At 42.5% G+C, this 11,603-nt stretch overlaps 1 protein-coding gene and 1 long non-coding RNA gene across 4 annotated transcripts; one reads left to right on the forward strand and one right to left on the reverse strand.

Annotated features, from left to right (window-relative positions):
• Nucleotides 1-1,345: 1,345 nt before the first annotated feature.
• Nucleotides 1,346-5,688, reverse strand: DNAJC19 (DnaJ heat shock protein family (Hsp40) member C19). 2 transcript variants are annotated; one of them, XM_032697289.1, is made up of 6 exons: nt 5,327-5,409; nt 4,874-4,925; nt 4,531-4,604; nt 4,102-4,178; nt 3,176-3,246; nt 1,346-1,892 (listed from the first exon to the last, which is right to left on the reverse strand). In XM_032697289.1, the coding sequence occupies exons 1-6, from the start codon at nt 5,327-5,329 to the stop codon at nt 1,822-1,824; spliced, it is 348 nt and encodes a 115-aa protein (XP_032553180.1). In that variant the 5' UTR covers nt 5,330-5,409; the 3' UTR covers nt 1,346-1,821. The 2 variants fall into 2 exon arrangements, with proteins under 2 accessions (XP_032553180.1, XP_032553181.1); XM_032697290.1 differs by lacking the exon at nt 5,327-5,409 and adding an exon at nt 5,610-5,688 and having other exon boundaries at nt 1,353-1,892.
• Nucleotides 1,641-5,992, forward strand: LOC116791394. 2 transcript variants are annotated; one of them, XR_004358732.1, is made up of 3 exons: nt 1,641-3,039; nt 3,245-3,320; nt 5,680-5,992. It is a non-coding gene; the product is annotated as an uncharacterized LOC116791394 (long non-coding RNA). The 2 variants fall into 2 exon arrangements; XR_004358733.1 differs by lacking the exon at nt 5,680-5,992 and adding an exon at nt 4,755-5,154.
• Nucleotides 5,993-11,603: the final 5,611 nt, after the last annotated feature.

Genomic DNA, 11,603 nt, shown 5'->3' on the forward strand with positions numbered 1-11,603 from the left:
GCTTGAACCTTTAACTCTTATGAAAGAGTTTCTGATGTACTAATCTTCCTTTCTTTAAGGTGACTATGTCAAACATCAGTTAACAAGTCTAAAACCAAACTCCTTATCTTGGAGAATCACTAACCTGACTAACATATATAGGAATTAATGCATATGTAGTTTTTGACTGAGAAGTTAAAGCATGACACACCCACGCATCTTTTCAGGCACATGAGCCAGAGCAGTGAAACACAAAACAGGTACAGAAAAACATCTGGGTAGGAAGGAGCTGTTGCAAGAAGTCACAGCACAGGGTAGTGCTGAAGTTGTGCTGACTTAAATGAAAAAAATTGTCTTACCTGATTTTTTCAGAAGTGAATAGGGTCAGCTGCTCTGCCTGACAGAGCTACAGCAGAGCTGTCCCAACCAGGCTGGGGTGTGTGTCAGCTCAGATGTGCAGTTTGTAATATGACTTTAGTATTGGATACCCATCCACAATGTTCCCTCCTGGAGAACACACGCAGTTAAATTGTAACTCTGAAGTGTGCTCAAGTATCTCAGCTGATCAGGCAGGCACAGGACTGGAGAAAATTAAAAAAACATGGAAGGGGAAAAAAAAGAGCTAGCTATGCTTAAGAAGTAAGTAGTAGTTGGCAGGAAAAAACTTAAGTACAGAAACATTCTGCATATGCAGAAACATTCTGCATATGGCTTGGAATGTGCAGACTCTGACTGCATGGCACTGTTCCAGCTGTCCTTCACCCTGCTTTAAATTCTGTGGCAAAGAAAAGTTATTCCCCCTTTCTGTAGGTTCTAAAGGTTACCTATTTGATCCTCTCTCCTGAAGGCACAGAACTCTTCCTAACCGTTGTGGTAATCCTTCCTAAACGGCCTAGAACTAGTCCACAGCAGGCAGCACTCACACAGAGGATGTGAGATGCTTCCAGCAGCATTCCTAAGTCCAGGTTCTGGGAAATGAAAGCTCTCAAGCTTATGAACAGGTGGATGTTAACTCCCACAGGTGCTGTGCAGTGGTTTTTCTGTAGTTCCAGAAACACTGGGACTATTCTTGGAATACGACAGAGCTCCTTGGCCCCAGCTGGGATCCTCACAAGGACAACTGCTGGTGGGTGTGAGGCCTCACCCAGCACAAATCCAGCTCACGTATCCTCAGTGGTCTACGTAAAGAGTTCCTGTTTCCTAATCCCTATAAATGCAAACCTTTCTACTAAAAATATGGAATTTATTAAATGCTATAAAATCCATCAAAACCTGAAAGTTACTAAAAAAAACTGAGACATTCCAGATTCATCAGTAACACTTAAGAAAATCAAACCTTGTTTTTCACAAGGCAAAGACAAGGGAGTACATTGTTTCCTGAACTTTATTTCTTCAGAGACAACCACACATTTGTCCCAGCTATTCCAATCAAAAAATCCTCTTGGTTTTTCCACCCCCTCCCCAAACTGGTTCACTGTGCTAACTTTGGCAGATGGAAGAGCAGCAGCACTTTAAACACAACTAGTTTAACAGAAATTAGGCAAGAGCATGTAAGTCTGCCTGGTAACATGCACTGCTCACACCAAGTTATTGCTCTCTACACTGAAAATATTTCTGAGTGGCAGATTGTGCTGTTTAATAAAGAACAGCTATGAAAAAACTTTTAAGCCTGACTCCCTCACACATTTCCCAAAAAAAGTGACTGAGTAGGGAGGGAAGCAGCTCCCTGGATTTGTATTCCCAGCTTCATTTACACAGAGTCAAAGACTGACATTAGAACTTTTCTTAAGCTGTTTATCAAAAATAATCATTTGCAGGGACAAAACCTCTGATAGATTTTTGTCATTTTTTAGCTTGGTCTTCCAGTAGATCTTTAGCTTCATTGATTTTGGCTGCTACATATGGAGAGCCACCTAGGAAAAAAAAGAGAACCTCACATCAGATGAAAAGAACCCCCACATTTTTTTCTGTGTTGTTAATAATGCCACAGTACACAGGGAAAAAAAGTGAGGATGGTCTGAGAGTTCTGGCAGTTAAAGAACAAACTGGTTCCGACTGAAGCGCACAGTCACTGCAGGAGCTCAGTGTCACACGGTTCCTGTTAGGTTGTTTTTAGTTTACTGGAGTGGTTTTTATTTCCAGTTTTATCAGTCATAAATGACTTAGCACAGTCTGTGATGAATACAGAAGTGCTGAATATATGTCTGCAGATAACCCTCCCCCTCCTTCAAGGCCACCACACAAACTGCTGCTGTACCAAGGGACTGGTTCAGCTTTTAAACATGGCAAACAAATGACTTAGGGAGACACTGAAACAGAATTCACAGTGCAAATGTACCAAAACTGTAAAGCCCATGAGATGCAACAACTGTGCTTCTAGCATATATACCCTTTAATTGTACTGTAATTACTGTATTTACTTGAAGCTTAGTTTGTTTAGGTAATGTAAAACATAAAATGCTCAGCAGTCTCTGGATAGCTATTTTTAGGTTCTCTATATATTCAGAAAAGTTAATTTTGAAGTTAACTTCTGCTCAATGAAAGGCATATCTGAAGGAGATTTTGGATTTTGGTGCATAAAAGCAATGAATTCAACAGTCACTTTAAAGGAAACCGTTTTACCTTTTAAGCGACAATTAGGAAGGTGAATGCCGAGCACCAGCACATGACTCTGACTCACTGAACAGAATTTAGAACAGGTAGAGATGCCTCGAGTTACTAACTCTGAGCACAACTCGATTCTGAGCCCTCAGAGTATCACAAACAGGAATATTCCATAGTTTAATGTCTTCAGTAGCTGCAGAAGGCTCAATACTTGCCATTTACGGTGAACTCCCAAGGCACTCCCATGAACTCAAACTCATATACTTGTGGTATATGAAGTGCACAAGTATACTCTGGGCTTTCACCTAAAATTAAGGCGATTTCAAGTCTCATTTTAACAAATCCTATTCTAATCTTATATTCACAGGAGACTGAGCAAGTAACAAACCAACCTGCTGAATCTGTCTGCTTGCTTTTAAAACATTCACACAAAAATATGCTCCAAACCCACATGAGGTAAGGCACCCTAAAATTTGTTTCCAGTTTTCTGTGTTTTTTTTAAATAGCTGGGGTAGTCACTTCTTCCTACACAGTTCCATTAATCTGTGTTAAAAACATATATTAATTAATCAACATGACTTAATTTCCTTACCTTTATCTGGATGATTCAGAAGCATGATCCGTCTATGAGCTTCTCTAATTTTACTTCTGTTGGCTGTAGGGCTTTAAAAGAGAGAGAAAAACTGACTTAAGAGACGCTCATGAGATTCCCCCAGATTTTCAAAAGCTGAGAACAAGTGAGTACTCTGTCTTATCCATAAACTCTTTGGCTAACTTCTTTGTTTTTCTTTCCCTACTCTTCATGTGTAGTGTGTAAATCCTGGAGAGGGTTTCTAAGGTTCTTCCAAAACACTATCCTGAAAAAGACATGTTAGAGCAGTCTAACAGGGTGGGAGTCATCCACATGGTTGAAAAGACACAGAACTACACTGTAATGTTTTTATTGGGAAAACTTCCTAGAGGCTGGAGGAAAAAAAATAATTTGCTCTTGATTTATAAAAAATAAGAACACAAAAACCCCCCTAAACAACAAACTTCTCAGCTGGAAGTTTCCTTCAAATAGAAATGGTTCATATTTCATAAGATTTGTGCATTTGGCCTGAAGTGTTTTGGCAGGGATTGGCCACCATACTCAGATCTGTAATGCTTTAGAAGCAATACAGATACAAGAAGTGGGTCTGCAGCACCCACATGCTGCATCCATCTGAAATTCCCCAGCAGTGACAGGAACCCGTGTTCCCCATGCTGAGTGGACCCCAAGGAACCTGTATTTTGCATGTCCCAGGGAACTGGAGATGTCTGGAAGTCCATGCACAAGTGCAGCAAAGAATCCCCAATAAGCACAGAAAATCCTGAAAGGCCACTTCCTATTTCCTGACTTGGCAGTGACATTCCCAGGGGATGCTGGGCACAGGATGGCCTTAAGCACTGAGGATGACATCCCTTCCAAACAAGGGCAGCAGCAAGGAAACTCCACTGCCTCCTTTTCACCTTTCACTTCTAATAAATTTCCTTTACCTCACTCCTAGTATTAAAGCTGCTTCTCGTTTAGTCATTTTGGGTTCAAATCCACCCCTGTAATAACCACTGAAGGCCTAGAAGAGAAAACACGTTAGTTTAAAAACCACTAATTTTTAAGTTTATAAGTTAAAACAACTCATTATTGCCTTAGAAGCTGCTGAGATTTTTAGTCTGTAAAAATAGCAAAGCTTCTTCTGCGCTTGTAATGAGAAATTTACTTGGAGTATCATTATTTGAGTACTTAAAATTGCCAGAACAAGCACACTATTAGCTAATCACCACTAGAATCACTGAAATTGTTACTACTGACAAAATTACATTTAGCATTAGAGGAAAATACAGCAGTGCTACAAAGACAATAGTCTGTAGTTATTTCACCAAGTAAACTTTTAAATAAAAAGATGCTACTGATAAACAAAAACTTACAGGTGTTTGTAGGTTCTGAAGTGCTTGTTTAACTTGTGGCTCCATTTGCTTCATAGCTTTTACTGCATAGCGACCTTAAAGAAGAGATCAGTGTTGATCGAGACTAAGTACAGGTCCATGAAGATTTAGCAATTCAGTGCAACTGGTAACTCATGGATTAAAACATGGAATGAACTTTTTTTGGGACATAAAAGTAAGAACTTTGACTTTTTGTTTAATTACAGCCATTAATACAGGTTCTTCCAAAACAGTGTCCTGTATCAGCTATCAAACTACCTTAAAACCAGTCCTGAAGCACAGGTAACTATATCTGGGTGTTCGGTGTCCTCCCATCACTACAAACCTGCGAATCCAGCCGCCGCTATGGCCAGGCCGACCGCCACCATCGTACTGGCCTGCACGGGGAACACAGAAGGTGGATGTTTGCCAAAGGATAAATTAAAAAAGCCACCCGGCAGCGCGAAGAGCGGTTGGGGCGAGTGTGTACATTAGTGTACGCACTGCCATCAGCCCGACGCGGGGCACAGCGGTCACGACACGGGCGCGGCGCTCCCGGTGACCGCGGGGACACAGCGAGGGCCGCGGGGTCAGCGGGAACCCCCGAGCTGGAGGGGACGAGGGGAGCCCGGCCCGGCGGCCCCGCGTTCGCCCCGGGGTTCGGCTGCGCGGCCGAGGCAGGAGCCGGCGGCCTCCCCGGGCCCCTCGCACCGCGGCCAAGGGCGAGCGGAGCCGCTGGGCCCGGGAAGAGCCCCGGGAGCCGCCGGCCCGGACACCGGCGGCCCACGGACACACTCACCATGTCCGCCCCGACCGCCCGGCCGAGCCCGGAGCCGCAAACACACCGCGGCCGCTGCCGTAAAGCGGCGGGGCGGGGAGCGAGCCGGGACACCGCCCCGGGAACGCGAACGCGGGCGGGGCGTGAGGGGACGGGCAGGGCAGAGCCCGGCGGGTGTGAGGGACCGGGGCAGCGAGCGCAGCCTGTGCCCTGAGGCAGCGGCTCCTGCTCAGGAGCTCTTACAGAGCGCAGTGTTATGGCGTTGTAAAAGCGACAGTACAGAGCTTATTCTTAATGTAAATACGGGGTTTCGCCCCTGATCCAGAGGCTTCTCGCACGGCAGGTTCGCGTTTTTAAGAAAAGTAGTTTTTCAGTCCCTCCTTAGGTGAATCGAGTGTTGTGTCCAGGTCTGGGCTCCTCAGTGCAAGATGGACAAGGAGCTACTGGAGAGGGTTCAGCAGAGGCCACAAAGATGATGAGGGGTCTGGAGCATCTCTCTTACGAGTTGAGACTGTGGGAGCTGGGCCAGTTCAGTCCGGAGAAGAGAAGACTGAGAGGGGATCTCATTTAATGCACAAGTGCCAAGAGGTGCAGACTCTTTTCAGTGGTGCCTTGTGACAGGACAAGGAGCAATGGCTGTAAACTAAACCACAAAGAAGTTCCACCTCAACAGAAGGAAGAACTTCTCTGCTTTGAGGATGTCAGAGCACTGGAACAGGCAGCCCAGGATGGTCATGGAGTCTCCCTCTCTGGAGACATTCCACACCCTGTGTCACCTGCTCCAGGTGACCCTGCCTTGGCAAAGGGGTTGGATGGGATGATCTCCAGATGTCCGTGCCAACCTTGACAATTCTGTGATTCTTGCATTTGTTTTGTGTTATATCCCAGTGATCTGCTCCCCGTGTATGACTGCCCCATTTTCCTGTGGGCTGGGTTCTGGATGCCTCCTTTCCCTGTGCTAATGGAGCATATCTGCTGTGCTGTGAGCGCAGCACTGACTGCTCAGGGTCTGCAGGCACATCAGGCACCAGCTCCACATGGACAGCCTCAGGGATTTGATTGCTGAAGATTGCTACAGAATGAGGGAGAATTACAGGCATGGCACTTGTGTTTGAATATCATTAATATAGTAGTGTCACCTGTTAATAGCACGGTGTTGCATGCAGCACAACAGTTGAGTATCTGTCTGCCTGTCTGTCTGTAGCTCTGGTTTGAAGGCACAGTTTTGTAACCCGAATAACGTGGCAGGGAAACCACGTCAGCCTTTAGCTTCAGATGGTCACAGCTCGAGGCTCAGAGTTCTACGGTCTGACTGACACTTAGTGAAAGCTTCATTGTCATCCTCTGTGCTTGTAGAACATGTCAGTGACCTCATGGACTCCCCGAGGACCTAGTGACCAGAGCCTGGCTTTTGGCTGCTTGAGACCTGGGACTCACAAGCCCTCACATAAGCAGTTTAGTGTCAGAGCTGACCATTGGCTAAGAAACTTGTAATTCTGCTATCTCTTGCACTGGAAGACAAAATTTTCCTTTCTTGTTCAGTATTTTCTGAGTACTGAGTTCACTTTGAGTGTGTCATAATTTCAGTTTGATCTTGAGTTGTTTTTCTTGCTAAAATTTCAAGTGCCTGTTTTAATATCTTCTAGGGTAATGTTTGGAGGTGTGTCCTGTCTCTTTCCTTCCCTGTCATTTTAGTAACACTACAAGAAAATAACCTGCTGACTTTTAAAAGGGATGGAACAAAGGTTTTGGTGAAGGCACTTGTACTGTTGTGCAAGTGTTTCATGAGACGGAAATAAAAACTAACTTTTATATTTGATAAAGCAATTGAATCCATTCATTACAGAGCATAAGGCTCCTGACAGCCTGTAAGACCTGTTCAGATATGGACAGGGGGGTCAGCAAGTGGAAAAAAACCTAGATGTTTGTTTTATAAGGGGAAAAAGTCTTTAAAGGTGGATGGGTCTGACAACTAACTGGGTTCTCTTCATATGTAGAAGACTATTTGGTTTTAAGATGGTTTCCTTTTTGTCCTTTTTCTTACAATAAAGAATAATAAAAGAATAATAAAAAAAAAAAGAAGTTAATGACTTTACCAGGACATGACTAGAATTTATTTTTTCATATCATCTGAACAAGAAGTCCCTGTCTCTTACTTACATGAGGTTTTATTCTTCCATCTTGACAGATATGGATCTGACTAGATCCATATCTTAAGTGGCTTTCAGGAGAAAACTGTCTGAAAGGGAGTTTTATTTTATTTCCTTCCTCCCTTTCCCCAGTTCCTGTTTAGAAGAACTGACAGCTCTACTGGCAAAGGGGCTTTTGCAAATTAGAGGTTCTTTCTGTTGTGAAATTTCTCATTTTTAGAGAAAAAGACAGATGTAATGAAATGTGCAAACTGTGAACTGGTAAATAAAGTACCTAATTCTTCTCCTGTGGAAGCCCTTTAAAGAAAAGCCAGAAAGATCTTGGGAAGCCTCTACTTGCTTAAGAGAGAGTTCATCTTTATTGAGGAGAAAGGAAAATAAGTGGGAAGGCCTGGCAAGAGTGGAGGTGGGATAGAGGAGTTTGCATTATTGGTACATGTTAGACAGCAAAATGGACAAGGGTAAGCCTAGGGGTGGAATAATTTGATTTTTATTATTAGGTAAAATCACACAGCATTTCTAGATGAAATTTCATGATTCCTTTAAAATATACTGTATCTATTTTTTACTCCATCAGACAACTCAAACTTTGTTTCTTCCCACAGTTTGTTGCACTTCCCTATTAGATGTGTCCCAGCTCAGACATCACTGAGAGTAAAATCAAAGTTCTGTTTGATTTGCCTAATGAGTTCATTTTATAACATCGTATTCCTCTGCATCTTCTATGGTTCAGCCTTGTGCTAGTGTAGGGAAGGTCATTCGCCGGGGAAAATTAATAAGCTCTAATGGGCTCAAGTGAAACAGGTGCACTACAGTTTTTATCCTTTCTGCAAAAGGTCTGTGTTTGAAATCAGGAGGAAGGCAAAATTATTGAGTGTTTAAGAAATATAGTCTCAGCTGGAGTACAAAACCTTTTATTTTGCCTACTGTGTTCCTAAACTGTTCCCTTTCTATAAGCCAGAGAAACCCTGAAGCTTTTGTAGTTCCTTCTGGCAAGTGTTTTACCCTACTGCTATCTTCAGGTTTCCACTCTGGGGTTAAAATGCTACATGATAGAAGATTAAATTTCTTTTGGAAGCTTTGTCTCCCTGGATGATTCAAAGCAGCTGGTATGTAGAACATAAGTAAACTTTTTGACTTAACAGACCCTTTCTGCAGAAATCTGGCTGTACTTTCTCTTAACTGTGTCTTCCACAAACTGAACAGAAGGTGAAATAGATATTTGTGCTTTCAGAAGGTTTGTGGTGTAGCTGTTAAATGCCTATAGGGCCATTAAACGTGTATTTAAGTAACAATGACAGTTCTATGTTGTCACATGCACAGCCAACTAAACCTTACACTGCTTATTCTTGGCTATGCAGTGACTGGACTACCAAGCTGTCAAAGGCTTGCTGACTTTCTACTTGGGGCACCAAGGTATGGAATTTTTAAACACATTATTTATTAATGTTTTAAGATACATATAGTAAATATTAAGTGTAGGTAGAATATCTTGGGGATTTTTTTTTCCTACACAGTTTATTCCTGCTTTTTGCCCATACTCCACTTCTCTTATGTCAGCCTGCCAGTTATAATTTTCACACCTTTTTTTCTTTTCATTTGTACCTTCTCAGATTCTCTCTCTTTTTTGTGTCCTATATCCGAACCATAACACAATGCCACACTCTCTTACCTGTGGCTGAATGACCTTGGTATAGGGACCATCACTCTGTCATTAAAGTGATAATCATAATTATTAGAGCATAGAGTGGTTAACACTAATTATAAACTGAGATTCACTTGGTAAGAATGGGTGTGGATTTTTTAATTGAACAAAGCAAGATTTCACTGTAATTTGACAACAGGTGTGAAGTGTGTATGTCTGGCAGGTAGCATATCTGTGTTCATGGTAATCACAAGAAAATCCATCTGACTTACAGTGGGCATTATTTGATGGCTCAGGTGAGATTGTTGGAACGTGATGGAGGGGCAAGGTTTGTCAATGTGAGTAAATCAGTCACAAATGCCCTGAAGCTGAGCTAAGGCATGCAGAATCTCCATGTGAATATGTTCTTTGAAGAATTTCTAAAGTCAGGTTTGATACTTACCATCTTTTACCTGCATTGTCCTGGCTTGTGCTTCTTTTTTAAAGAAAAAGCAATGAGATAATTCTGATGTGTTTACCAGAGCTGTTGTTATTTCTGATTTTATATTGATTGTTATTACTCAAGTCTTCATTTTTGAAATTTGTGTTCTACCTGGGCTGGTGCTGAAACTTCCATGACTGTGCTGTGAAACTCTATTTTAGGAAAGCTGGAGAGAGTAAAATCTTTATTTGCTCAGACAATGAATTGTAGTGAACAACAGTTCTACAAAGAAAAGTCTTGATTTATAGGCTTTCCCCACATTGAGATTATCCCAGGTTCAAGGTCTGATACAGCTAAGTTCTAGTCTTTTTGTATAATGTAAATTCAGATTTGCAACAGAATCTGCTCCTCTCCTGCATGAAGATTACAATGGCAGCAAGGAAAATTTGGGCAGAGCAGAGAGCAGAATGTGGGGGAAAGAGCAAGAAGCAGGAAGCTACAAGCCTAGGAGAAACATTATTGATGTTTTTCAGCTGTGAGTTCTTGGGAGATTTCTGCAGACATTAAATGGTTTTCTGAGGAGAGAGTGGAGGGTTTTGCAGTTTTGTTGGTGAAGGTAAGGTTGCAAGTTGAAACTGTAGTGCACAGGTTGATGATGGAAGCTGTAACAGGCAGCGTTGGGGTTGCATTTTGCTCTTGGTTAGCATGATCCACTGCACTCGAAAGAATCACTGGATTAGGTGGAACCAGCAGGAGAAAGGGGGAAGATGGCTCCTTTTATTCAAAAGCAGCTGACTGACTTTGGGAGTGAAGACTCAAGACCATAGGCAGAGCAAGAAAGAAATTTAAAAAAAAAAAAAACCAAACCAATCAGCAAAGAACAGGGAGAGGTTTGCTCAAGAGAGGATATAGGGTGTTGGAGGGCATATGGTCAGGCCTGTGGATGGTAAGAAGGAAAACTTCCTAGAGACTATGCAGAGACTGTTTCAACCTTAAGGGTGGGTCATCACACCAGTGGCAGGAGAAATAGCACAAAATCAGAAAATTTGCTCTGCTGATCTCTTGCATTTTTGGCAACACACCACACCATTTCTCAGTGTACTGACATTGGGACAGTTCTCTTCTTTCACCTAGGAGTGTTTCTAATTTGTATAAATCCTTGGTTATTTACCAGGTGTGTGGCTTTTGTCATGGTCCTCCGTGGAAAGCTCTAAGCACTGATTTGTGGGACAGTCAGAACCTTGTTTCTTGGTTCCAGTTAATATTTCTGAAACCTCATTTGAAATGTCAGAGAATGCATTTCCTTCACCACTGACTAATTCCATAAGCCTTGCCTTGGGACATCTCTCTGTCCTTCGCACAGGCTGATTTATCTCTGTCATAAACAGGATTTGAATTTTCCCGCCATGGTGGAAAAGGTGTGATTGTGTAGCACAGCATAATGTAACACCTCATCACAGAATAGACAGTGCAAGTTTGGGGTGGGATTTTTATTTTTCCTTCAAATTTGTGCTTAAGAGACTGCTGATGAGGGACAGTTAAGGTTAAAAAATAGGTATTCATTTTGTTCTTGAACTCAAAGGAGGTAAGGAAATGCCTTTCCTTTGGAGAAGAGAACTTCTCAGCATTATTGCTGGCAAAGTTTTCGCTCAAGTATCCCATTTACCTATAAATTTGCTGTCCTCAAGAAACTGGGCCCAGTGAGGAGCGTAAAAGAACCTACGTAACCTGATATTAAAAGAAATCTGTCAAATGACTATGAGATTGGAATTGTGCAAAACAAGGGGTCTGGAAAACTGCAGATTCACACTGAAATGATGCTCAGCTGGTACGGGGCACTCACTCAACCCCCTCTATTTCAGTGTCTTTTACCAGGAACCTGTTTGTGAAATAAAAAAGTAGCACAAATTTTTAGGGTGTATCTAGGCTTGCCTTCTAATGGTCGTGAAATGTTCCTTCAGGTCCTGACTGTGACATCCCTTTTGGGAATGGAACGGTTTCCATCTGAGGCAGGTACATGCATTTTAATCATTTGCAGCTGCAGCAGGGCACAGGACACTTTTGTCCTTGCTTTTGCGCCTC

The sequence above is a fragment of the Chiroxiphia lanceolata genome, chromosome 10 (genome assembly GCF_009829145.1).
Source record: "Chiroxiphia lanceolata isolate bChiLan1 chromosome 10, bChiLan1.pri, whole genome shotgun sequence".
In the NCBI taxonomy this organism is placed as follows: domain Eukaryota; kingdom Metazoa; phylum Chordata; class Aves; order Passeriformes; family Pipridae; genus Chiroxiphia; species Chiroxiphia lanceolata.

Coding starts and splice junctions, on each gene's coding strand:
- DNAJC19 (XM_032697289.1), bottom strand. Junction 4,179..4,530: donor TTCAGAACCTACAAACACCT/GTAAGTTTTTGT, acceptor TTTCTCTTCTAG/GCCTTCAGTGGTTATTACAG. Junction 1,893..3,175: donor TCTGAATCATCCAGATAAAG/GTAAGGAAATTA, acceptor TTTTTTTCCTAG/GTGGCTCTCCATATGTAGCA.